Source organism: Pogona vitticeps, chromosome 5 (assembly GCF_051106095.1).
Source record: "Pogona vitticeps strain Pit_001003342236 chromosome 5, PviZW2.1, whole genome shotgun sequence".
In the NCBI taxonomy this organism is placed as follows: Eukaryota; Metazoa; Chordata; class Lepidosauria; order Squamata; family Agamidae; genus Pogona; species Pogona vitticeps.
Window position 1 is genome coordinate 145,951,636 of NC_135787.1, and position 24,565 is coordinate 145,976,200.

General features: G+C 38.5%; 1 protein-coding gene across 1 annotated transcript in view; it reads left to right on the forward strand.

Moving 5' to 3' along the window:
- The first annotated feature begins 4,562 nt into the window (after positions 1–4,562).
- The window catches only part of TPH2 (tryptophan hydroxylase 2), a 79,105-nt gene continuing 59,102 nt past the window's right edge, over positions 4,563–24,565 (forward strand). The window contains 5 exon segments of the mRNA XM_073000373.2: positions 4,563–5,013; positions 11,300–11,452; positions 13,888–14,071; positions 14,129–14,274; positions 21,041–21,108. Of these exon segments, the coding sequence (XP_072856474.1) occupies positions 4,909–5,013; positions 11,300–11,452; positions 13,888–14,071; positions 14,129–14,274; positions 21,041–21,108 (656 nt within the window). The 5' untranslated portion in view covers positions 4,563–4,908.

The following is a 24,565-nucleotide window of genomic DNA, read 5'->3' on the forward strand; positions in this document are numbered from 1 at the left end:
GTGTGGCTGAACAGTCCATTTTTACATTTTAACATCTATTCACTTATACATATGTATGTATAAATAAGATACATATTCATACTTGGGAGTATTAAATGATAAATCTATTTTTGAGTAAATTAACTTGGCTATTTGTTCAGGCAGTTTTGACCAAATTTTAATACATAGGTCCAAATCTAGCTATTTTTGCAAATCATTTTTCTAAACAAGGATAAAATATGTCTCGATATATTCAGGTTCTTCACCTGGTGTGATTATACAATGGCTTTCTTGCTCAACTAATAATGTTTATCCTTGCTGAATAGTATAGTATTTGAATTAAAAAAACAGCTTAAATTGCCTTTATGTTAGACTACTCAATCAACTTTAAAAAGCAACTAAAATAAATGCAAGTTTTTAACCACCTTGTAGGAGTGTGTTCTCCCATTTAATTCTACTGTGAACACACCTTAGTGGCACAGCTAGCACAGAAGAATCTTATAGTGGATTGTGCTGTTTGCCCCTAATAATAAATTACTTGCATATGAAAAGTATAAGTTTATGCTGTGCTATTGTTTGACTTCTTATAGTAATGCAGAATTTGATATAACTGATTCATTGTATCTGATATTATTTGAGAACCATTGTACATACTATGAAATAAAATGCAGAGTTTACTTAACTTTAAAATATACTCAGTGAAGACCTGTGTAGCTATTAGGAAAAATGTTGCACACTTCCAGTGATCTGCACACAGATTTGAAATGTCTTAACAAAATAGTACTTCAGTTCTGTTGTGGCAGACCATTCCCATCAGGCTAAGGTTACAGATGAACATGACAGCATTATCCTACTAAAATCAGCAGCACTGTGTTCACAACTAAGAGACTGAGTTTCAGATAAATTTGAGCATGTAGAAAGGAATGTTGTATTTGGTTGGTGCTGCATGGTCCCTGTCACAGTAGTATCCTAATCCATGTAATCACACACACACACACACCACACAATCAAAAGTCATGTCTTTTCTAGCCCTGGGAAAGGGATAGTTGCCGGTTGCGCCATCAGTCACATGTGACATGGCACTCAGCTACCATTGTTAAAAGGATTGATTTTATTCTGTATACATTCTGAAAACAAATTTACAGCGCCTGAAAAGTTGATACTCATATGGGCTTGGTCACATCAGATGATAAAAACAAGTTGAATTAATATTGTAAAAATAGATAAAACATCCAGTTATGAACCCACAAATCAGAAGGTGAAATCTCTGCAGTTTGCAGTTTTAATATCATCAGTGCACTTATCTTTGATCAGTTAATAACAAGGAAACCCATTCAGCAAATGGCAAGGATTCAAGGCCCACCGTCCCAAGGTTTTCATTTCCTGCTTACAGGAAATAATTATTGAACTGCTTTGCCCCTTTGTTCTCTCAAAGAGTTTTTGTTCTACATTATTATGGTATACATGGGCTTAGGATTCAATAATTTTTCTGTTGTAGTCCGTTGGCTAAATAGGAGCAAGAATCTAATTCGAATATTGTTTTAGTTCAAAGGCAATTTATTTATATAATAAGGACCTTGTAAAAATTATGTTTTCATACAAAATTCTAAAAGGCTTTACTGTTGGGAAATGGAAAAAGAAGAATTGAATATTTTGGCTGCTGTAAATATACTGTTAAACCTTATTTGTGATTTTTGGGGACATTTTGGCTTGTTGGAACCAGTAGTTACTTTCACAGAAAGTAAAGACTTGACCATGACAGAAGCTGAGAGAGACACTTAAGGATGCTGCAACATATATCACATATGCAGTGGGGCTTCCTGGTCTTGTGTTAGGGAAAAACCACCCTTCAACTATCAAAATAGCAGTTTCTGAATTATAAAAACAAAATATTTTTCAATAAGACATTGGGTAAGATTCAGTGGGCTGCACAGTTTGATGAAACAGAAATCTAAAGGGGAAGATGGACTCCAATCCCCACTGCAACCCAGAAATCTGCACCAGAGGACTGGCAAATTTAGAGAGCATTTTGGGTAACACAGATGGCTGCAAACTTAATAGTATAAGCTGAAACTTCTGTAGCATATTAAGCCAACTAAAAAGCAGCTGCTTTACTTGTTTACTTTTAACCATGCAACAAAACATCCATGCAAATATAGATGGAAGTACTGTACATTCAGTAATAAGAGGGTATAGAGGAGGTAGTCCTTCAGGTCATCTGATCATAAGCTGATTGTTTCACTCTTCTGAAACAGTGAACAACCTTCACTGAGTTATTTAAATGTTTTAGAAAATATCTTTAACTGTTGTACAGATTAGCACTTAGACTGTCTTGGCTTTTTTAATGCAATAAAATACTGAGCATCTTTGATGCAAGTGCTATATAGTGGATCAGCATAAAGTTGTCAACATTGATGCTTCACTCTTCATGGGAATTGGGGAAGACCAATTGAACTATCATTTGGGAAACGATATTACAATGGTGCCAGCAAGTAATATTCAGAAATACCAGGCGTAATTCATCTACACAATACATGCTTATAGAACATTTTATCAAATGATGGTCTTCTAAAAAATGGAAAAAAGCCCAATAAATATACATAAAGCTTTCTCATTGAATGGTAATAGTATTCAGGCTTTGAAAATGGAATATAGTACTTTAAGCAGATACTACTAGGAAACTCAAAAGCAATGGAGTACATAGAGACATTTACACTCTTCAGCATAATGTGAACAAATTCTGTACCATCAAGTCAAAACCAGCTTCTAGTGACCCTAATGGGGCTGTCAAGTGAGATATTGAAAGAGTGATTTTACTAGTGACACCTGCTCAGTTTTCACCAAGTGGAGCTATGAATACAGGTCACTCTACCGACTACCACACTGGGTACATGATATGGCCTTTTTCATCAATACTGTTTTTTGAATGGGATGGGACCCATAGTATTTCAGAAATGTCTGCTTTTAGCTTTGTTCTTTAGAATGCTGGAGAATTTGATGATGGAGGCTTTCACAGAATAAAATTCTTCCTTACCTAGAAGGAGTGCTCCCACAAGTTGTGAATAAGATGTAACTGGGAAAACATGGTAAAAGAAACATTCGTGTCACTGAGATCTTTGGAATGTAAATATACTTCATTTGCATGCCAAAGTTTGGAAACCTGCTTTGCAATGGAGATCATGTTGCTGGGAAGAAACATTGCATGAACAGAACAGACGCATTGCCCTGAACGTGTGTTTTGGCTTTCCAGCTGGACAAGTTCTCTAGGAGATACTTGTTTGTTGCTTGTAGCCTTTGAATGATGCTTATTCTCTTAGGGCAGGGGTCTCCATACTTTTTACCATGAGGGTCGTATCATATATTTTCCGCATTTTCGAGGGCTGAAGGAACATGCATACATCTGTACGCCCACCGCCCACACCGGCCTGCGGATTTGAGCCTGCGACATTCGCTGGGCCAGATAAAAAGGCTGGACGTGGCCTGCAGGCTGTATTTTGGAGACTCCTGTTTTAGGGCAATGAAAAAAACAACAATGCCATGGCCATGTTTTAAATGCAACTCATGGGAATACAGCCTCACCAGAAAACTTTTCTTATTTGGTAATCTCGTAATAGATTTCTATCTAATAGTGACCAATACAGAAAATAGCAAGTATTGTGCAAAATTTTGTGTGCTGTGCTTTTCTGTGGGTGCATACCACCTAGGTGGACCCTGCAACTTTCTTTTATGTGGAATGTACTGAATAATAGAGTGCTATTAGAAACCTGTATACCACGCTCTTTGGTTTGTGCAGTTAAAACATTCACTTAGGTATGATTAAAAATCACACATGATTTGAGACAAGCAAAAAGTGAAATTTCTCTAATTTTCCCCCTTTGTGCAAATAGTACTTCTAGGAAAGGATGTGCTTATTGCATCATTTTAAAAAAAATCCTTAGCCAGTTTTAATTCATGTATTAGACTTCATACGATGGTTAGTATTTATGTTTTCCAAAAGCCTAATTCTATCCGATTAGGCAGTGAATGGATGCTATTTGCCTATTGATGACAGGGGATTAACATCAATGTTTTCCATGAGCTCTTTAATAAAGAATCAGTTTCCTTACATAGTTATTCAAAGAGTCATTTGAAGCAAGATCCCAGTAAGTCAAGTTTTAGAAACAGAGCAGAGGCAAACTTAGTGTACAAACAGTAATACCTTACTGTTGCAATTACACTTTGGTCCCAGAGACCAGGCCAAGTACAAGCAGGTGGGGAAAGGGGTAGCAAGTTGAAATGCAGCTGTTGGCAGGAGAAAAATAACGTCATGTCAAGCAGCAGACATAATATGAATTGATCCCTTTGCTCTCTTTGTAAAAATCATACTTCCTTTGCTCTGGGACTGATTGGGATAATGCATTGCTTTTAATGGAAGCATCAAACTGCCCAGGTTTGCTTGAGGTGTCCACCTCCTGTAATAATATGCTGGCCAAATTCTGAGATACTACTTTGGTGCTTTCCATGGCCCACTTATTTCAGCATATAAAGAAATGCAATGCTAATGCCTGTTGAAGATCAGGTTTTTTTTTTAAAAAAAGTTTTCTTATTTTTTAATGCTCATAAGCTTGTGACAAAAGTGACCTCAATAAAAAACAAGTAGACAGAAATTGCTAGGTAATCCATTGCATCTGGAGGGTAACCTGATCAGTTAATCTCTCTCTCTCTCTGTGCGTGTTTATGTTTTTCTGCCACCCGGGCTTTAAAGGTGGCAGCTTCAGTGAGGCTGTCCTAATCAGCCTTTCATCAGTTCTTGCCTAGGCATATAAAAACCTGCAGGAGAGGAGGGGGAAAGCACTTGGATTGCTCCCTGTTCAGCACCAGAGTGTTGGACAGCTCCCGGAGAAGACAGACACTCTGTGGCTGTGGAAAGAGAAAATCACCCAGGTCATAATGCAGCCAGCAATGATGATGTTCTCCAGCAAATACTGGGCAAGACGGGGCCTTTCTTTGGATTCAGCCATTCCCCAGGAGCATCTGCTCCATGGCAACCTAACTGTAAGTATCCAACACTGTGTCAGTACTCAACAGAACAAATCCTCTTCTGGCATGACTGGGTCAGGCTTTTTAAGGAACTTCTTGAAAGAGGCTCAAAAAAGTGTCTTTTTTTTTTTATCCAAAAGAGCTAACACTGAAATAAATCTGTTAGTCTTTAAAGAGCTACAATGTTTTCTCCCCTTCCCCACTTTTTCCGCCTTTCATTTTGCCAACATATTAAGACAGACTAACACAGCTGCTGCTTTGAATACTAAGAAAAGAGGTCTGGTGGGCTGGTTTTGCTTGATAGATTTTTCTCCTGCCCTGCTTTCTACCATAGCGCAACAGCTCTGTACAAATAATCAAGGAAGTACTTTAGTAACAAATGGAGAATTTGAGAGAAAATATCTCTCTTACACATGTCCTTTGATTAGATCTTCTCTTTTCAGTTCAGCTGTGTATGCGACAACCTATCCATTTTGAGATACTTTTATAACCAATATACATACCAGGCAGTTTATGACTTGATTGTAAGTTATATAGTCTTGATGTTTGCAGCCTTTTCTGACAGCCTAAGACTGTGATCTTCAGCACATGTGTGTGGAAGTAAACTAATTGGATTTAATCAGAAAGAATCTCATAGCACTTAAAAAACTAATCAGTTTTACTGACAGTGTATGCTTTCATGAACTGTAGTCCACTTTATGAAATGCATCCATTGAAAGAGGTTTCAGTCTATCAAAGTTTGTGTCAAATAAAACTTGTCATTTTCAAGATGCTGCAAGACTCTGTGCTGGTTTTTCTCTCAGACACTAACACAGCAAACCCCACAGGAAATTAATTGATGAGCCTTTCTTCCAAGTAGGATTAATACAATACAGAGATAATTGTTTCAAATAAATAAAGAACTATAGACATTTACAATAATTTTCATTGTTGAGAATTGCTATAGTAATAATACCCTGTTTCCCCGAAAATAAGACAGGGTCTTATATTAATTTTTGCTCCAAAAATGCATTAGGGCTTATTTTCAGGGGATGTTTTATTTTTTTTCATGTGCAATCTATGTTTATTCAGATACAGTCATGTCATCTTCTGGTTACTGCACAATGGTGGAGGGCGGGCTTTCACTTAACTAGGGCTTATTTTTGGGGTAGGGCTTATATTACAAGCATCCTGAAAAATCATACTAGGGCTTATTTTCAGGTTAGGGCTTATTTTCAGGGAAACAGATGATGACTATCACTGCAGGTGCTATTTAAAATGAAAATAGATTTCTGCAGAATAGGTTTTCATTTACTTACTTTTTAAAAGGCATGGACCCAAAATAATATGTTTTCATTACTTTTGTGTTTAATGGATGATCAGATTTTTCATGAAATGAGCCTTTGCTCTCGCTTTATTTTAAGAAAAAATGACAAATATATGGTGGAGAGAGCAAAATTATGAACCACAGAAACAAACATGTCAATCAACATAACTAGCATACAGAGGATAATGTACAAGGTGTTAACTGCCTTAAGCAAAGTGAATTAAAACTGAAATGTCACCTGTTATGAAACTGTTCACTAGAAAGGCAAGGAATGACTTAACAGTTAAGAAACAGCCGAAATTTGAAGTGCCAAAATCTGCTTGAAATGTGGTAGAAAACAGGAAGTAAAGTTGATGTTCAGGAATAACAAAAACCTTGGAATAAATGTGCATCAGTTAATTTCTAAAAAGGAAGCTTTCAGGACACTCATTGAGAAAGTATCTCTGCTTTTCTGGTTATTGATAAATGTTTTTAAGTTGTATTCCTGATGTATAAGGATGTGCATGCAGGTTGTATTTGCTTCCTTTGTATCAATCTGGACAGATTTTGCTGGGGGTTAGAAAAGGAGGGAGCACAGCAGCCCAAGATGACATTCAACACAAAAATGTATTTTTCAAGTGCAGGGCTCAACACCCATTTATTGTATATGCTCATTAATTCAGTGCTCCCAGTGCTTATGAGAATGACTCATACTTGCAAGTTCCTCTTCACTCCTAAACCAGACGCCATCCTTGAGGTTGCTGATGATTTCTAAAATTGCCAGCAATAGTAGCTGAATCTGCAGGGCAGTAATGATAAAGTTTGCCCAACATTAGTGTTGGTGGGTCTCAATCTTCAAAGACAGAGTTTGGTAAAAATTACCTTTTTGAACTACAACTATCAAGAGCAGCCATGCTAGCTGGGGGAATCTTGGAAGTTCAAAAAAGCAACTACTCTGAGCTGTGCTCAAGAATGGCCTTTATTCCCATTACACATTTCTTATTTAGCTTTCTGGGAAGCTCTAGAAGGTGTCCGACGCAATGCATGATTTTTGTGTTTCCGAATCTTCATTTTTGTTTTACAAAAGAGCACCTGCAGGGTTCTGAGCCAACACCATGCTGTAGGAAAAGAAAAGGAATTAACATGCTGATCAATGCTTTCCTGTGCTGTGTTTCCCAGCTTAAACCCCTCAACATAAGTAGTATGAGCACCAAAACATCAGCTTACATTTGGACCAAATAGCAGTTTGGAAAGGGGAGATTTTTTGACAATGGTGCAAATTATGGTGGAGTTAATGCGTTAATGCAGATTTGTGGATGGTTTTTGAAAAAGGGAAGGCATGGGAATGTCGGCATAAATGTGTGAGGTCTGGTCCCTTTTGACCAGTTAATGGCTGTCAATGTTGCAGAAGCTCTATGTGGGAAATCTTATGATACATTTTAGGAACCTTTTCTGCTGTATTTGAACAATTAATTCTTTCCCAAGTTTGTTTGGACAAATAATTTAAAATAATTTGGACAAATTGATGGAATATGGCCTATGAGCTTAGGAATTCTGAGGTGGGGCTATTAATCTAACAAGTAAATAAATAAACTAGGTATTTATAACAATTGAGTCTAATGCTCAGTGAAATGATCCCCTCCTTAATCTGTTACATCTTTAAATAAAATGTTAATATAGGAAGTATATTGAACCTAGCAGTTCGAAAGCATGCAAATGCAAGTAGATAAATAGGTACCACCTTGGGGGAAGGTAACGGTGTTCCGTGTCTAGTCGTGCTGGCCACGTGACAATGGAAACTGGCTATGGACAAACGCTGGCTCTATGGCTTGGAAATGGGGATGAGCACCGCGCCCTAGAGTCGGAAACAACTGGACAAAATGTCAAGGGGAACCTTTACCTATAGAAAGTTAGCATTTACTATTTCCCCCTGAGATCATGCACATTTTACTTGTTGGAATTGGAGTGGGGTTGATTGTCTAGGACTTCAGCTGTATATTTGCTATTTATTTATATAAGGTAGGCATATTTTGATTTTTGTAATCAAATATATGCATGATTTTTCTACATAGTAGAATCAAGTGGTTATAGCACTGCTATTTAGCATTTTTTGTTTGTTTTACTTGCAAATGTTCCTCTTATTCTGTTATATTTGTTTAAGAAATCTGTCATGGCTTTGTAACCCTAAGAACTCTTTGATTAAGTGTTTTATCTTGTTTGTGCTTATTCTTTGATTATCCTTGCAATTTCCTAACAATTAGCAATTTCAGAAACTGTTTTTCAGTACATTAAGAGTTTTTTTTTTAAAAAAATCTACATCACATTTTAGTTATTGTGTGCAATTATTGGAATTCATTGACAGAAACAACCTACTGAGGCCCTCAAGAAATGACATTGAGTATCAATCTCATCCAATTATACTGAAGAGTGGTAATTCAGACATATTCCCTTTTCACAAAAGTTTCTATCGTACAGAGGTGATGTCTTGAAAACCTCATAAAGAATACAGTTGATCTATGTAATAGCTAGGGTTGGGGAGTAGATCAGTGTGTCAGTTACAGCCTTTCAGATAGCATAAATTTACACATGTGGAAGCTTTCCACTGCTGCAAAGTTACACCATCTTATGGCTGTGGAAGTAATCACACAATCTAACCATGGCAAGAGGTTGCACAATATGACTGTGGAACTGTTTGCAGCATATGGTTTTGGGTGACTGCTTATTTCAATTTCACAAATATTTCGACTGTTCCAGGTTATGCCAGCATTAACTGTGCAACAGCATTTTGTTCAGTATTTCATTAGTTCTACAAGTTACCAGTGTATTTACAGGCTCAATAAAACATGCTTGATTAAAATTCTGTAGGACTTAGTGTGGGATCATGGGGGTTTATGTGTCTTCTTTCTTTGCTTGGTTATGCTAAGACAGTAGGCTTGTGGGGAAAGCTAGAAATTTTAATTTCTTGTACAGTGCAGAGCAGTTAATGATAGGATAAATTTAAATAATCACAGTTAGACATTTTGTGTATTAAGTATCCATGAGAGGAGAAGTTAAATTCTGCAAGTAATAATCTCCTTAGTGATGGACTTGCATTTTACAGTTTTTCCTTCCAATATAGTCAGGTCTGCTCCCCTATGTTGTTAAGATTTTCCTGTTAAGCAAATCTTTACTGTAAATTTCACCTTTTGTCTTGTCAGCTAATTAACAAATGTTGATCAAGTTCTTAAAGCTCTCATGGGTTACTTTCTTATTACACACAAAGGGCAAATTCCAGTTTCCTCTTATACTGCTAAAACTGAAAGCGATTTTAGCAATTCCTCCATTATGATTAAACAGTTATTTCATTAAACATTTAAGACTTAATTGTGTTTTAATCAATACAGGTCCCTGTGTTGACTTTGCCAACAATTCTACATTATTTTTGACATGGGAGATAGACTGCTTTTCTCAAAGAGTTACATACCTATGGGAAACTTTACAGTGAAGGGAAATTGTTCTTTCAGTATCTTGCTAATACTCTCTCTACAGAGGGATGCTCCAATTTGCATTGGCCAATCTGTGCATAGGTTGCTGCGTTAGGTCTTGTAAGTATGAAATGATGTCTAGAATCTGTGCACACATAAATGAACTGTAAAGTGTAGGTGGGTATCATCCTTCTATCTGTGCAAAGAAAGACAACAGGTGTAATCCTAGTTCCATTATATGGCTTGGTTTTAAATCCTTTATATTCATCTTCTATTCACTTTTTAAAAAGATCATCTTATATATATACCTGAGGTAGGGCTGCTTTATATAGAAGTTTCTGAAATGACGGCAAATGCAGCATAGCTGGCCTCTTTTCAGACCACTATGACGGGCAATCCTGCCTTACACTGTCTTGATTCTTCCCCAGCCTTGGACTATAGAACACTATGAATTATCTCACACATGCAGAGAGTACTAATGTAGGGGAGGCTGTTGTATTTGAGCCCCAACTAAAGCATAATATTTAAAAATAATAATATCTATTTGAATTGAAAAGCTTATTCCCTTTTCCCTTTGGACTAAGGGAAGGATGAGTGAGAAATTGGGGTTTTTTTTCATAAAAACCTATCTAAAATTCATACATTTCCTCATAAATGGGATAGAAAAAGTGCATGATTTAGAAAAACATAAGAAGAAAGCAAAATAGACAGGTTGCCAAATCCAGGCAGGAAGCTTTGGATAACAAGTCTGGCTTCACGTTTGTGGTAATCATAAAGTTTGCCACTTCTAAGGGATCCTTCATTTTAAGCCACCAGGAGATATGACATGATCCCAGCCATATTGGAAATAGGCACCCCTCTTGCGTTGGCCAGAGCAAAATGGTCAGGAATTTGGTCTTTATTTTGATAGGAGCTTGCACAAACTCACATTCCTTATATATTAAGTTAAACTGTGGGGAACTGAGAGATCCCTTTATCCCTCAATGGGACAATTCCCTTAAATCTCATTCTAACCACACAATAACCCACAAGCAAGAGGAATTCAGCAGCAAGCACAAGCAATTCAAAGAGAAGCAGACTGAAAATGTAATTTTCATATTATTCCAAGTTTTTTTTAAAAAATGATATGGTAGATCTCCCCTTTGCCCACCCATAAACAGATCCATTAAGAAAAACTGCCAGTGATATAAAGTGTGTGAAGACTTACATTTGAGATTATTTAGAACTGAGAAGCTATAGGACCCTGCAAAGTTTACTTTTTCCTTGGCAGTAGATGCAAGGCACACAGCAGAAGAATAACCGGAGTTGTAACAGTCTGATGATATATTCCATAATTCTTTTTTGTGATCTTTTAAAGTATAATATTTCATGCTTTCTTGTAACCCATAATTCTTTTTCTGAATATGCTTTTTGAAAAGAAGGGGAAAAGAACTTCCACTCTGAGATATCTATTTTATAAAATCAAACAAGAAGAGTCTGCTTGAAAGGAAAGCTTAATGTTTTTTTGAGGAGTACATAAAAATTCTTGTATTCTGTATCTATTTTCTTTCAGCTAAACAGAACCAGTTCTGGTAGAAATGATGACAAAAAAGGTAATAAAGGTGCAGGAAAGCATGAATCAACGTCAGAAAGTGGCAAGACCGCTGTGGTGTTTTCTTTGAAAAATGAAGTTGGTGGCTTGGTAAAAGCTCTCAGACTTTTCCAGGTAAAAAAAAAAGCTGCATCTTTTTGCAAAGCATGAACATGGATGTTATCACACATATATGTGTGTTTATTGAATCTGAGGCATTTTGTGGATTAATAGCTGTTAATCTGAGGGTAGGTAAGCGATTCATTCTATTCTGAATGAAATGGACTTTGGAATATAATGTTCTTATTTGAGGGGAACTTCTACACCTATGGATGTCCAAAGCTAATTGTGATGGCTGGGAGTATGTTTTGTGGCTTTCAACTGGTGTAGTCACTGTGGCCTTTCCCAGACAAATCAGGCCTAGCTTTAGTAATTCATGTGCTGGTTACATCTTCATTATACAACTGTGATACCTTTTAGTATGTGCAGAAGCCTCTGAATTTTACAATGTATCTTTCTTCTTGTTATGTGCTCTGAGGTTGCTTATGATGTCCCTAGAAGAGACTTCCAAAAAGGTCCTTCATTAACAGCACTCGTCAGGTCTGGCAAAGTCATATTTAATCTTCCTCTTTTCTTGCTACCTTCAACTCTTCCTGGTGCCATTGTCTTTTCCAACTGGTTGAGTCAGGTCATGATGTGCCCAGATTGCAAGAACCTCACTTTAATCGTGTTTCCTTATAAAGAGAATTCAGGCTTGAATTGATTTAGCAAGTGTGTGATTAAGCATTTAATTTTTGTTGTGGAAGCCTATAGTTCCATAAAACTCTCCTTCAACATTGTGTATTTCAGATGAATTGGTTAGTTCCTTATCAGCAACTTTATTGTCCAGCTTTTGCATCTGTACATTGCAGTGATTATTATTTTAGTACGTTTGATCTTGACTTTGGTCTCCAATGACACACCCTTATGCTTGATGATCTTTTTCAGTTTTTTCATAGCTGCCCTTCAAGGTCTCAATCTTCTTCTGATTTCTTGGCTGCAGTCCACATTTTTATTGATGATCGAACAAAAATCTAGAAGCTCTTTAACAATTTCAGTGACTGCATTGGCAGCATTAAAGTTACGTGATTCTTCTGCATTCAAGATTTTATCATCTTGATATTCAATTATAGTCCTGCTTTTGCATGTTCTCCTTCCGCCTTCATTAGAAGTCTTTCTAAAGTCATTGCTGCTTTCTGCCAGTAATATGGTGTCATCTGCATGTCTTAAATTACTGATGTTGGTTCCACTAATTTTCATTCTTTCGTCCTCTGAGTCTAATCCAGCTTTCTGTGTGACATCTTCTGCATACAATTTAAACCAGGCGTTCCCAACCTTGTATCCCCAGATGTTCTTGGATTGCAACCCCCAGCACAGGTAATGGTGAAGGCTTATGAGAGTTTTAGTCCATCTGGGGTCCCAAGGTTGGGAAACACTAGTTTAAACTGATTGGGAGATAAAATAGATCATGCCTGGTACCTTTGTCAATGGGAAATCATTCTATTTCTTGACATTCTGTCCTAACAATAGTTTTCTGTTCACATTTCTTGTCCACTGCTCTTTTTTAGTGTTCAGTTCAAACTGCTGAGCTGAACTTTTAAAGCATTTTATTGCTTGAGATCAAGTGACATGTTTCCCTCCAGCCTTCATACACCTTTTCACAAATCAAACTGCTGTCACTGACAGAACTCTATCCCTGAAATCTATCTATGCCATTTAGCAAAAACAAAGGTCTTCACATTGTTGCTATCCTATCAGTCCACAGGTTTTTATGATGTAGAAGTGTGTTTCTGCCACCACCCTCCATCATAAAGAATAGCTGCAGTTGCTGCTGAACTTTGATGGTGGGAAGCTTCATGACCCCAATGAACTGGGGTATGGAATGTAGAACCTCTCAATACTGGGAATTTGCTCTCTTCTGCCTTAAGAGCTGTTTTCTCCTCACATAAATGGATCCATAGCTCTTTAATCTGTCCTGAATTGGCTTTGTCTTTCCACTCACACAGCTGCTATGTGCGTTAGGTCATCACAAGTGTTCAGTCTGTTTATTCACAAAGATAATAGTTTCATTGACTGCACTAGGAAATGTATATAATGATGTGCTTTCCAGGTATCCAAGACCAATAAAAGCATCTATGTGCTTCAGCAATAGTGCTTACTGGACCTAAAAAAGACTGAGATATTATTCTACATCATCAATGTCATTTCTTCTCCATTTATTTATTCTGCCTATAAATTTGGCACTAAATTTTGTGTGTGTGTGTGTTACAATTAAAAACTGTTTATATGAAATTGCCCTGGTAAATCACTTTTAATTATCCTATGTTATTTATAGTTACCATCCTCAATGTTTAATGAGCAATGAATACATTCTGATTTTATAGAAGGCATATTCAACAAAAATTGCAAACATTTAAATTAATGTCTTCATCTGCATATCAAATGGCAATTTATTAAGATACAGCCACTAAACCATTGTTGTCCTAAGTGAATTTAGTATGTCAGTGAACTGGTCCTTCTTCTGCCCACAGGAGAAACATGTGAGTATGGTTCATATTGAATCAAGGAAATCCAAGAGAAGAAATTCAGAAGTAGAAATTTTTGTTGACTGTGACTGCAGCAAGAAGCAATTCAATGAGCTCATTCAGTTGTTAAAGTATGAAACAAACATTGTCACCCTGAATCCACCAGAAAACATCTGGACCGATGAGGAAGGCAAGATCGCCCTCTTCCCCTTTCATTTTATTTTTAAATTAGTGCAGCATTGTGAAGAAGCCACTAGAATCTGATGCCTCCAATCACTCTATTTTTTTCCAGAGCTTGATTGCGTTCCTTGGTTTCCCAGGAAGATTGCTGAATTAGACAAATGTTCTCAAAGGGTTCTAATGTATGGCTCCGAACTAGATGCAGACCACCCTGTAAGTATTTAAGAAGTGTCAGTGGAAGGTGGTAAAGTAAATATGTAGAGAAAGGGAGAGTAATATGAACTGCTGAATGCAGATACTATATGGTAATGGCTGAATCCAGTTGTCAATAATAATAATATTTTCGTTTTTAACTGTACATTAATAACAATGATTATTTAGTGAAATCCTGTCTTTCTACCAAATCTTGCCCAAGGCAATTAACATTACAAATAAAATACAGAATAGTAACAAAAGCAACACAAAAGAATGCCTTTCCTAAAACCTTTGAATGCCCTTCATACATTGTTACAGCACACTTGTCATAATAGTTGATAGTTGAAGACCCAAAAGCAAATTTTCTAAGATATTTGAATTACAACAACTCTGTCAAGTGGGACCTAATCATAGTTTGTAATATTTTCTTTCTAACTCCAAGACCTGTGGAACAAACAATAAATTTATTAGACTGATGTATAACATTGCCAGAAGAAAATTATGAAATTTGGATTGAAGTAGTCGGGAGGATTTTTCTTAGATTAGATCAATTTATTCACTACAGGCAATACCTTTAGGTCATTGATAAGTCCAACTGCCTTCACAGAAAAAGAGGTGCATGAAATCCATGTTCTGTTGTAATTAATATCTTTTCACTTATTGAATGAAGTCTCTCTGAAGCTGCCTTACTGCAGTGCCAATTTGCTGCACGGAACCATGGAGGCTTGTAAGCCATCAAATCCAACCATTTGGTTAACTCAGCAGCTATTCAAAAACTGTCTAGTCTCTGCTCAAGGGACTCCAGTGAGGTGGATTTCACCAATGTCCTAGGCAATTGGCTCAGTCCTACAACTGTTCTTAGGGAGAGCACAGAAAGCTGCTTTATACCTTCTGGCCCTTGATCCATGCAGCTTAGTAATATCTACACTGACTGACAGCAACTTTCTCAGATTTCAGACAATCTTCTACAGCCCACCCTGAAGATAATAGGGACAATGTGGATCTTCTATCTGTCAAGCATATTCTCCACCACTGAACCACATCCTTTGCCTTACTGATGTTGCTTTCTCTTGATATCAGCAGTCCAATAGGCTTAATCCTATCCTCTGAGGCAATAGAAGACAATCCTGTACTGTTTTCTGTTGTCTCAGGCAATGAGTCATCATTCAGATTGTGTGAGATATTTGTGTCATATTTCTGTGTTGAAAGCTGCCATCAGGAATGTTTGCTAAATGATAAAAGTATACATGGACTTATATAAATTTATAGAATGCAGCTTTTGCATAAGAAAAGCACTGAAGAACTGTGGAGAGATCACTTCCAGTCCTCCATTCCCATCATACAACGGTAGATTTCCTTAAAAAACAACAAACAAGAAACCCCTGTAATACATATAATCACACACAATGCCATAAGTTCCCTTAAAATAATGTTCCTTTTGATGTGGGAGGAGAAAGAAGACAGCCTTTAAAAAGCTGCTCATACTCAGGGAGATAATTATAAAGCAGAAATCACGACATACTTCATCCTCAGCAGGAATGCAGCTGGCATGTAGTTTTGTTGTGTTTTCCCTCCTGTTTTTAATACAGCAGTATTGCCTTGCCTCATATTTAACACTCTCCATAGGTTCATACACTGCCAAAAACTATGAATACAAAGCTAGGGGAAATTAACCTATTGGAATAATATGTTTAGCCTTCATTGCCTCCTCCCACTCTACCCCAACCAGGATTAACCTCAGCACTTGCTTTAAATGTGATGATGTTAAACCAAGAATGGGGAGTGTGATGCCCTCTAGATATTCAAGAAGTGCTGTTCCCATCATCCCTTAAGACTTATCAGGGGCTGGGGTTCTGAAAAGCTCCTTTGGGGACAACAAAACCCAGAATCTCCAGGCATGGTAAAAGGAATGAATAAAAACAACATAAAAACAATGGCTGGAGGGTTACACAACAGCATAGATCAGCCATTCTGATAATATAGATACAATGTTGGACATTGAATTTTAAAACATCTGGACTGGGTGTCTCTGTGTTACTGTGTTGAGTGGCACACATTCTCAAATGTTTGTGAATGTCATCACTGGAGATTGGAGGATTAATATCAATGCTGAATACAGTGTTGCCTCGCATTACGACGTTAATTCATTCCAGCGAAATCGCTGTAGAACTAAAACGTCGTAATGCGAAAAGAAAAAACCCATTGAAATGCATTAAAACCCGTTTAATGCGTTCCAAAGGGCTTGAAACTCACCGTCCATCGAAGATCCTCCATAGGGCAGCCATTTTCGGTGTTTATAATGCGAGGAATCCATCCCAGAAAACAGCAGGGGCCATTTTGTTTACCCGGCAGCCATTTTGAAATCACCTATCAGCTGTTGGAAAATCATCATTTTGCGAAGAATTGGTTCCCGAAGCAGGGAACCGATCATCACAAAGTGAAATTCCCCCATAGGAAACATCATTTTGCGATCGCAAAAACTTCGTCGTAATGCGATTTTGTCGTTAAACGGGGCAATCGTAAAGTGAGGCACCACTGTATTTAGGAAGCTTGGGGTATACAGACATTTCAATAGCTCTTTACAAGACAGTATCCTTGCAGGGTAAGTTTTACCTTGTTCTCTTCCACAATTTCTTCCCCCTGGATTTTTTTTCTACATGTCAGTCAGTGACCAGGCATTTCAGCTGAGATGCTGGAGTAAGGTCTCCATGTTAACACCATCAAAAATGCTTGAGAAAATGCAGCAGCTAATCATTACAGTGAATACTAGCATTTCCTATCAAGCTTGATGGGTTTACACAATCGAGCAGATATGTTCTCTGGGACATAACAGTTGCTTGAACAATCGTTGGGTCCTTATTGTGAGTGGAAGGCCCAAGTCCAAAAGGCTACCACTGGCCTTTATACCACTCATTTATCTTTGTGGTAGAAATTCCAAGAAGCTGAAGAGTTGAGAGGGAAAACAAGTACACACACACACACACACACACACACACCCTTCATGATAGAAAAGGGTGTTTTCACAGCCAGCAGGCATACCTTGGAAGGGCACTTAGTCACAGAGATACAGCATAAGCATAATTAGCTCACATCCAATCTGAGAGAATGGCAGGTATTAGCCTCTAATGCAAGGAGAAATCATGCTTTTATGCCCAAAGAAGCAGTGATATGAAGAACAGGAAAATTCACATCTTTCCCCTTAATTTCCACATATAGCATGTCAGGGGAATTTTAAGAACCACAGATGCAAAATTCTAACAATATAGTACTTTAAATATGGAAAACATGTGGCAGTCACAAACAGCTCACCAAATGGCAGGAAATAGGTAGGTGCATGGGACAGCTGTACATGTTAACTTCCTTAATGCCAAACTCAGCACAACACATTTTTTATTTTTCTTTGGTGCTCAATGTGTTGGTTTCTGAGGCAGCCGAGTAGGCTCATAATTTGAAACTGAAGAGACATCGCAAATATCTGCCTGAGAAAACAACAATTTTCTGTGCAATTTCTAGGGCAAAAGGAGATGGAAATCTTTCCCAGTTATGATCTTTCTGGTCTCTCAGGAAATATAACCTTTAGCATACATGTCCTACTGTACAGATGGGGATCCTTTTCTAAAGCATTTTACACAATTGTAGATAAACTGCAAGGGTTAAAGAAAGACAATAAAGACCCATCTGGGAGTTGTGACCTTTATCTCATCTCTTTCTCCAGTTGTCTTTCTACCTCCATTCTGAAATTATTTTTGCCAACATATGTCTTCACATCCCTTTACAAAGTCTTTGAACTATAAATATAGTATTGTACAGTTGGATAGCAAAGCTATGGTTAGTAGGAGCCATTCTGCTCACAAGTATTTGTAATGTATATTTGATTTGACCCTCATTTCTTGATTTTTGCTTCTGTTCTCAAGCCCTGATGCTCAGGTGTTCCCAAATCTGAGGGCATGAGACCAAGCTTGGAAACTTACTTTGTTCAACTGCAACTCCCAGAAACTTCCAAGTACTTTTTGGAATGTTGGCTGGGGGATTCTGGGAGCTGTTATCAAAAAAAGGTAACTTATTTGAGGTGTGTTACTATGGATAGACTCACTTCTCAAACACACATGTCTATGGGGGCATGCTGGCAGCCGAGCCTTCCTTTCTTTTTCCTGTGTTTGTTAACCATGTGGAACATGAACGAGTGAGTGGTGTTTAAATACCAGCAACAGAAAGAGTGAGGCAGGAAAAATCTTTGTCTGTGTTTGTTTAAAATGTTTCAATGTAAATATTTACTTTGAGGGAACATTATGGTTTTACCACAGCTATGCTTTACCACAGGAAAGCTAGCCAACATAATTTTTGTAGAACATAAAACATACTGGAGGCAAAATTTGCTAAAATTATTAAATTGCTATTTTTTTTATTTTAGCCTTTAGGTACAAACTAGAGCTCAACATTGTGTAGGGCAGTGGTTATACTGCTGGTTTTGACTGGATACTTTCTATTAAAACTTCCTCATTTCCATTTTACCTTAAGCATAGATAGCTTGAAGCAAAACAGTATCAAGGATAATCTCAAGTCATTTGTTCTAAGGGGAAGAACTTTTCTACCCTACAGTTATGGTAGCACAGTTTTTTTTTAAAAAAATTATATTAATTTAAATTACATTTATAATTCCGTTTTCAACCTGAAGGGCCCTCAGGCCCAGTTACTCTTTGGGCTGATGACCTAAAATCACTTAACATCAATTTTCATTCTCACAGTGAATAGAAGCATGGGAAGAAAATACAGGTTTATACTTCTCTCTGGACCTTTCAACATTCAAAATTCTCAGGAGGGAGAGGGAAGGAAGCAAGGATAAAAGCTTGAACCAGCTGAAATGTCCTCCCCTCAGTGCAATCAACTGCCAACTGTCCTGGATGAAGGGTTCTAGGAGAGGCAGGCAAGCAGACTGACAAAGAAAATCTGAAAGCAGGAAGGAGAACCTAAAATCTGGGCAATATCTAACCCTCCTGTGGTCCTAATCATCAGAGATTCCCTACATGACTATCCCCCCTCCCCATGACACCAAGGTTTGATAATTCTCAAACTTGTACCCACCTACCCTTTTTCCATTCTAAAAGGTTGGTGTTAGAGCTTAGTTACTGACACTGACTTTTAAGATAAAATTTACTGGTATTTTTGGTCCTGTCCTTTTCTCAGTGCCATGAACTTCTAGAAATGGAATTCAGCCCTTTGGCTGAAATAAATTTCCAATTTTTGTGTCACTATCTACTCCAGCTGGATTGTTCCATACCCTCGCTTCTTCTTGAGATAATTACCACCACCACCTGCTCTGAGAGAAGCCCTGCTGCTTCTATGTTGATATTATCTCCTGTTGTTATAAAATATAAATCTTTATGTTAGTTGTAAACAATCTTAAAAGAGGGATTTATATACTGAAAGTGAAATATAAACAACCGTATTGATAAATAAGCAAATAAAGGAGATTAATAAATTCCATAAGATGTTTCTGACAGAAATAGTAAAAAACTATTTTTCTGGTCTATAACTCCTAGAATTCCCCAGCCAACATAGACAGCTGTCTCACTGAGTTGTTCTGTGAGATTGAAAACAGAATGTTTTCAGGCTCCAGGTCTTGACCCCATGTAATTTTGTCAGAGTTCAGACCCTGAGCCTTTTCTGAGGGACGGTGCATCATCCACCTGAAGCAGCAGCAGCAGTAGCAAATTTTGGGTGTCATTGATAGGGTAACGAAACTGTTAGGCACTCAAATTGGTATCTTTATATTCTTCCTGCCTGGGAAGGGCAAAAATATCATTGGGGTTTAATGTCCCAGGTGCCAAATTAATACCTTTGGCTAGCATATATTGATATGGGTGACTGAGAGGTGCCGTCTACTCTTCGGTCTCAGGCAGTCAAATGTGTTGTGCTGGGCCTGGCCTTTTTTTGTGGACATGTAAAACTATAATTGTAGGCCAAACGGAGCAGTTTGTGGGAGGTGATATTGTAACGAAAGCCTCAATGTTTCACTTGAGGAAAGCAAATTTTGGAAGCTGAGGTTATAAATAACACCTTAAGTGTCTTACTTGGTGAAAGCGCAGATGAAAATATTTTTTTATCAGAATTTGGAGGTTTAGTCTTCAAACTCCTTGCTGCAGATTAATTCAATTCAAGTGGTTGCCTACAGTAATGGACTGGAAGATTTCATTAAATTTAGTCATTTTTGCCATTTTGAATTTATGGTATACTGTATGTTTATTGGGTTTACTGTTTATAGAAATTATAATGCCACCCAGAATAGACCTTTGGTCTAGATGGGCGGGGTAGAAGTCCAAATAAATGAATGAATGAATGAATGAATGAATGAATGAATGAATGAATGAATGAATAAATAAATAAATAAATAAATAAATAAATAAATAAATAAATAAATAAATAAATAAATAAATAAATAAATAAATAAATAAATGAGGATTGGCTTTCTTCCCACAACATGTGCCTTCATTGTGTTTGCTAGTAGCTCTGTAGGTGGTATGTATTAGAACAAAAATAAGCTTTTGAAAACAATGTGATGATTTCTTTAAATCAGTGGTTCTTAACTTTTGTTACTCAGGTGTTTTTGAACTGCAACTCCCAGAAACCCCAGCCAGCAGAGCTGATGGTGAAGGTTTCTGGGAGTTGCAGTCCAAAAACATCTGAGTAACAAAGGTTAAAAACCAGTGCTTTAAATGTCCCTCCTGTTGATTTTCTTTCTTTTTAATTTTAATTCTACTTTTGCTTTGTTCTGTTTTTACTTTAGGGGTTTAAAGACAACGTGTATCGGCAGAGAAGAAAATATTTTGTAGATGTTGCCATGAGTTATAAATAGTGAGTATTAACTTTTTAAAGCCCCAATAGAATTGCTACTGATTCAGAAAGTATGCACAGATTGCTTCTTCTTATTGTGAACTTCACAATCAGGAAATGACAACTGTTAAAGTGTGGACTAATTTGGATGGTGAACATATGAATTGAGCTGATTTGTACATGTGAATTGACTTGATTTGTGGAACACAGGAAAGTACCTTATGTAGAGAAAAGGTATTGATACATCTAGCTCAGTATCCCAGTAGCTCTCCAGCATTCCAAAGACAAATCATTCCCAGGTAAAACTGGATGTATTAAAGAGCATCTGTTAGAGGAAGAAGGATGCTGAGAAATGCTGCAGGCACCTTGCTGAAACCAAGCAGGTTTGAATATGGTTGAACAAGAGACTTCCTAGGAACTTCATGATATATTGAGTTCATTCAACATGGAAGGTGGGATAGGAATGCATTAAATTAAAAAAAAACAAGAGATCCAGTAAGGACTGGCGGAGTGATTGTTGTTTTTAAGTTGTATCCATCTATTTGTGACCCCATGGACCAGAGCACACCAAGCCCTCTTGTCTTCCACTGCCTCCCAGAGTTTGGTTAAATTCATGTTGGTCGCTTCGATGATACTGTCCAACCATCTCATCCTCTGTCATCCTCTTCTCCTCTTGCCTTCACACTTTCTCAACACCAGGGTCTTTTCCAGGGAATCTTCTCTTCTCATGAGATGGCCAAAGTATTGGAGCCTCAGCTTCAGGATCTGTCCTTCCACTGAGCACTGAGGGTTGATTTCCTACAAAATGGATAGGTTTGTTCTCCTTGCAGTCCAGGGGACTCTCAAGAGTCTCCTCCAGCACCACAGTTCAAAAGCATCAATTCTTTGGCAGTCAGCTTTCTTTGTGGTCCAGCTCTCACTTCCATACATCACTACTAGAAAAACCATAGTTTTGACCATGCAGACTTTTGTTGGCAAGATGATGTCTCCGCTTTTTAAGATGTTGTCTAGGTTTGTCATTGCTTTCCTCCCAACAAGTAGGTGTCTTTTAATTCTGTGGCTGCTGTCACCATCTGCAGTAATCATGGAGCCCAAGAAAGTAAAATCTGTCACTGCCTCCATATCTTCCCCTTCTATTTCCCAGGAGGTGATGGGACCAATGGCCATGATCTTCTTCTTTTTTTTATGTTGAGCTTTAGACCATTTTTTGCTTTCTCCTCTTTCACCCTCATTAAGGGTTCTTTAATTCCTCCTCACTTTCTGCCATCAGAGTGGTATCATCTGCATATCTGAGGTTCTTGATATTTCTTCTGGCAGTCTTAATTCCTGCATGGGATTCATCCAGTCCTGCCTTTCACTTGATGTATTCTGCATATATGTTAAATAAGCCGGGGGACAATATACAACCTTGTCGTACTCCATTCCCAATTTTGAACCAATCAGTTGTTCCATATCCAGTTCTAACTGTTGCTTCCTGTCCCACATATAGATTTCTTAGGAGATAGATAATGTGGTCAAGCACTCACATTTCTTTAAGAACTTTCCATAGTTTGTTGTGGTCGACACAGTAAAAGGCTTTTGCGTAGTCAATGAAGCAGAAGTAGATGTTTTTCTGGAACTCTCTGGCTTTCGCCATAATCCAGCGCATGTTAGTAATTTGGTCTCTAGTTCCTCTGCCCCTTTGAAATCCAGCTTGTACTTCTGGGAGTTCTCGGCCCACATACTGCTGAGGCCTACCTTGTAGGATTTTGAGCATAACCTTGCTAGCATGTGAAATGAGTGCAGTTATGGTTGAGAGGGTGGTGGCAGATCAGCTCCAGGTGCTTTTGGACGAAACCAGCGCTCTGGACCCATTCCAGTTGGGCTTCAGGCCGCGCTATGGTACTGAAAAGGCACTGGTCGCACTGATGGATGACCTGTTGAGGGAGGCCGATGGGTGCAATATGTCCCTGTTTGTCCTCCTTGACATCTCAGCGGCCTTTGATACCATTGATCACGGTATCCTCCTGGGGAGGCTCTCTGAGTTAGGAATAGGTGTCCTAGTGCTTGCTTGGCTCCGTTCCTTCTTGGAGGTCCGGCCCCAGAGAGTACAGCTTGGAGAGAGTGTCTAGGCCCCGTAGAGCCTCAATTGTGGGGTCCCACAGGGGTTGATCATCTCTCCAATGCTGTTTAATATCTACATGAGGCTGCTGGGGGGGTCATCAGGGGGTGTGGGGCATTGTGTCACCAGTATGCTGATGACACACAGCTCTACATCTCCTTTTCATCTACCTCAGTGGATGCCGTTCTGTCCCTCCAGGGCTGCCTGGAGACACTACTGGAATGGATGCAGTTGAACGGGTTGAGGCTGAACCTGGACAAGACGGAGGTCTTGAGGGTGGGTGGTCCTTCCGTCAGCAGTATAGGTAACCCCCTTTCTTTCAGGGGGATGACCCTTGCCGCAAAGAGTGAGGTCCGCAGCTTGGGGATACATCTGGACCCAGCGTTTACAATGGAAACCCAGGTGGCGTTCATGGTCCGCTCCGCCTATTTTCATCTATGGCGGATTGCTCAGCTGCGACCATATCTTGATCGGGGGGCCCTCACTACTCTAGTACATGCGCTCGTAATCTCAAGATTAGACCATTGTAACACACTCTACATGGGGCTGCCTTCGAGGCTGACGCAGAAACTTCAGGTGGTCCAGAATGCGGCAGCCAGGCTCCTTAGTGGGGTGAGAAAACACCAGCATATCTCCCCCACTCTGGCTGCTTTGCACTTGTTGCCCATCCGTTTCCACGTTGACTTCAAAGCCCTAAATGGTTTGGGACCTCAATATTTGGCAGATCGTCTTCTCCCACCCAGATCTACCCGAATCACCCGTCATAGCCAGCAGGGACGGCTGAGGGTTCTGACGCCAAGAGAGGCCCGGAAGGAAAAAATTAGAAACCGGGCCTTCTCGGCGGTGGCCCCTCGGCTGTGGAACACCCTTCCAACAGAAATTCGGCTGGCACCCTCGCTGGGTGTTTTTAAAAGCCAGTTAAGCAGGCCTTCCCTCCAGTTAACTAAGTCTCTTTTATTTTTTCTTTTCTTATGTTATCCCATCTTGGTAATCCTTCCTTAAATTAATTGTCTTAAGTAATGCTGCAATTGTATTTTATGATTATATATATTTTTATATTGATCTATTTTATTTTGTAAGCCGCCCCGAGTAGACATGGTCTAGAGGGCCGGGGTATAAATCTAATAAATAAAATAAATAAAATATTATACGGTAGTTGGAGCATTCGTTGACACTGCCCTTCTTTGGGATCGGGATGAAGACTGATCTTTTCCAGTCCTCTGGCCACTGCTGAGTTTTACAGTGTAGCACCTTAACAGTGTCATCTTTTAAGATTTTAAATAGCTCCACTGGAATGCCATCACTTCCACTGGCCTTGTTGTTAGCCATGCTTTCTAAGGCCCACTTGACTTCACTCTCCAGGATGTCTGGCTCAAG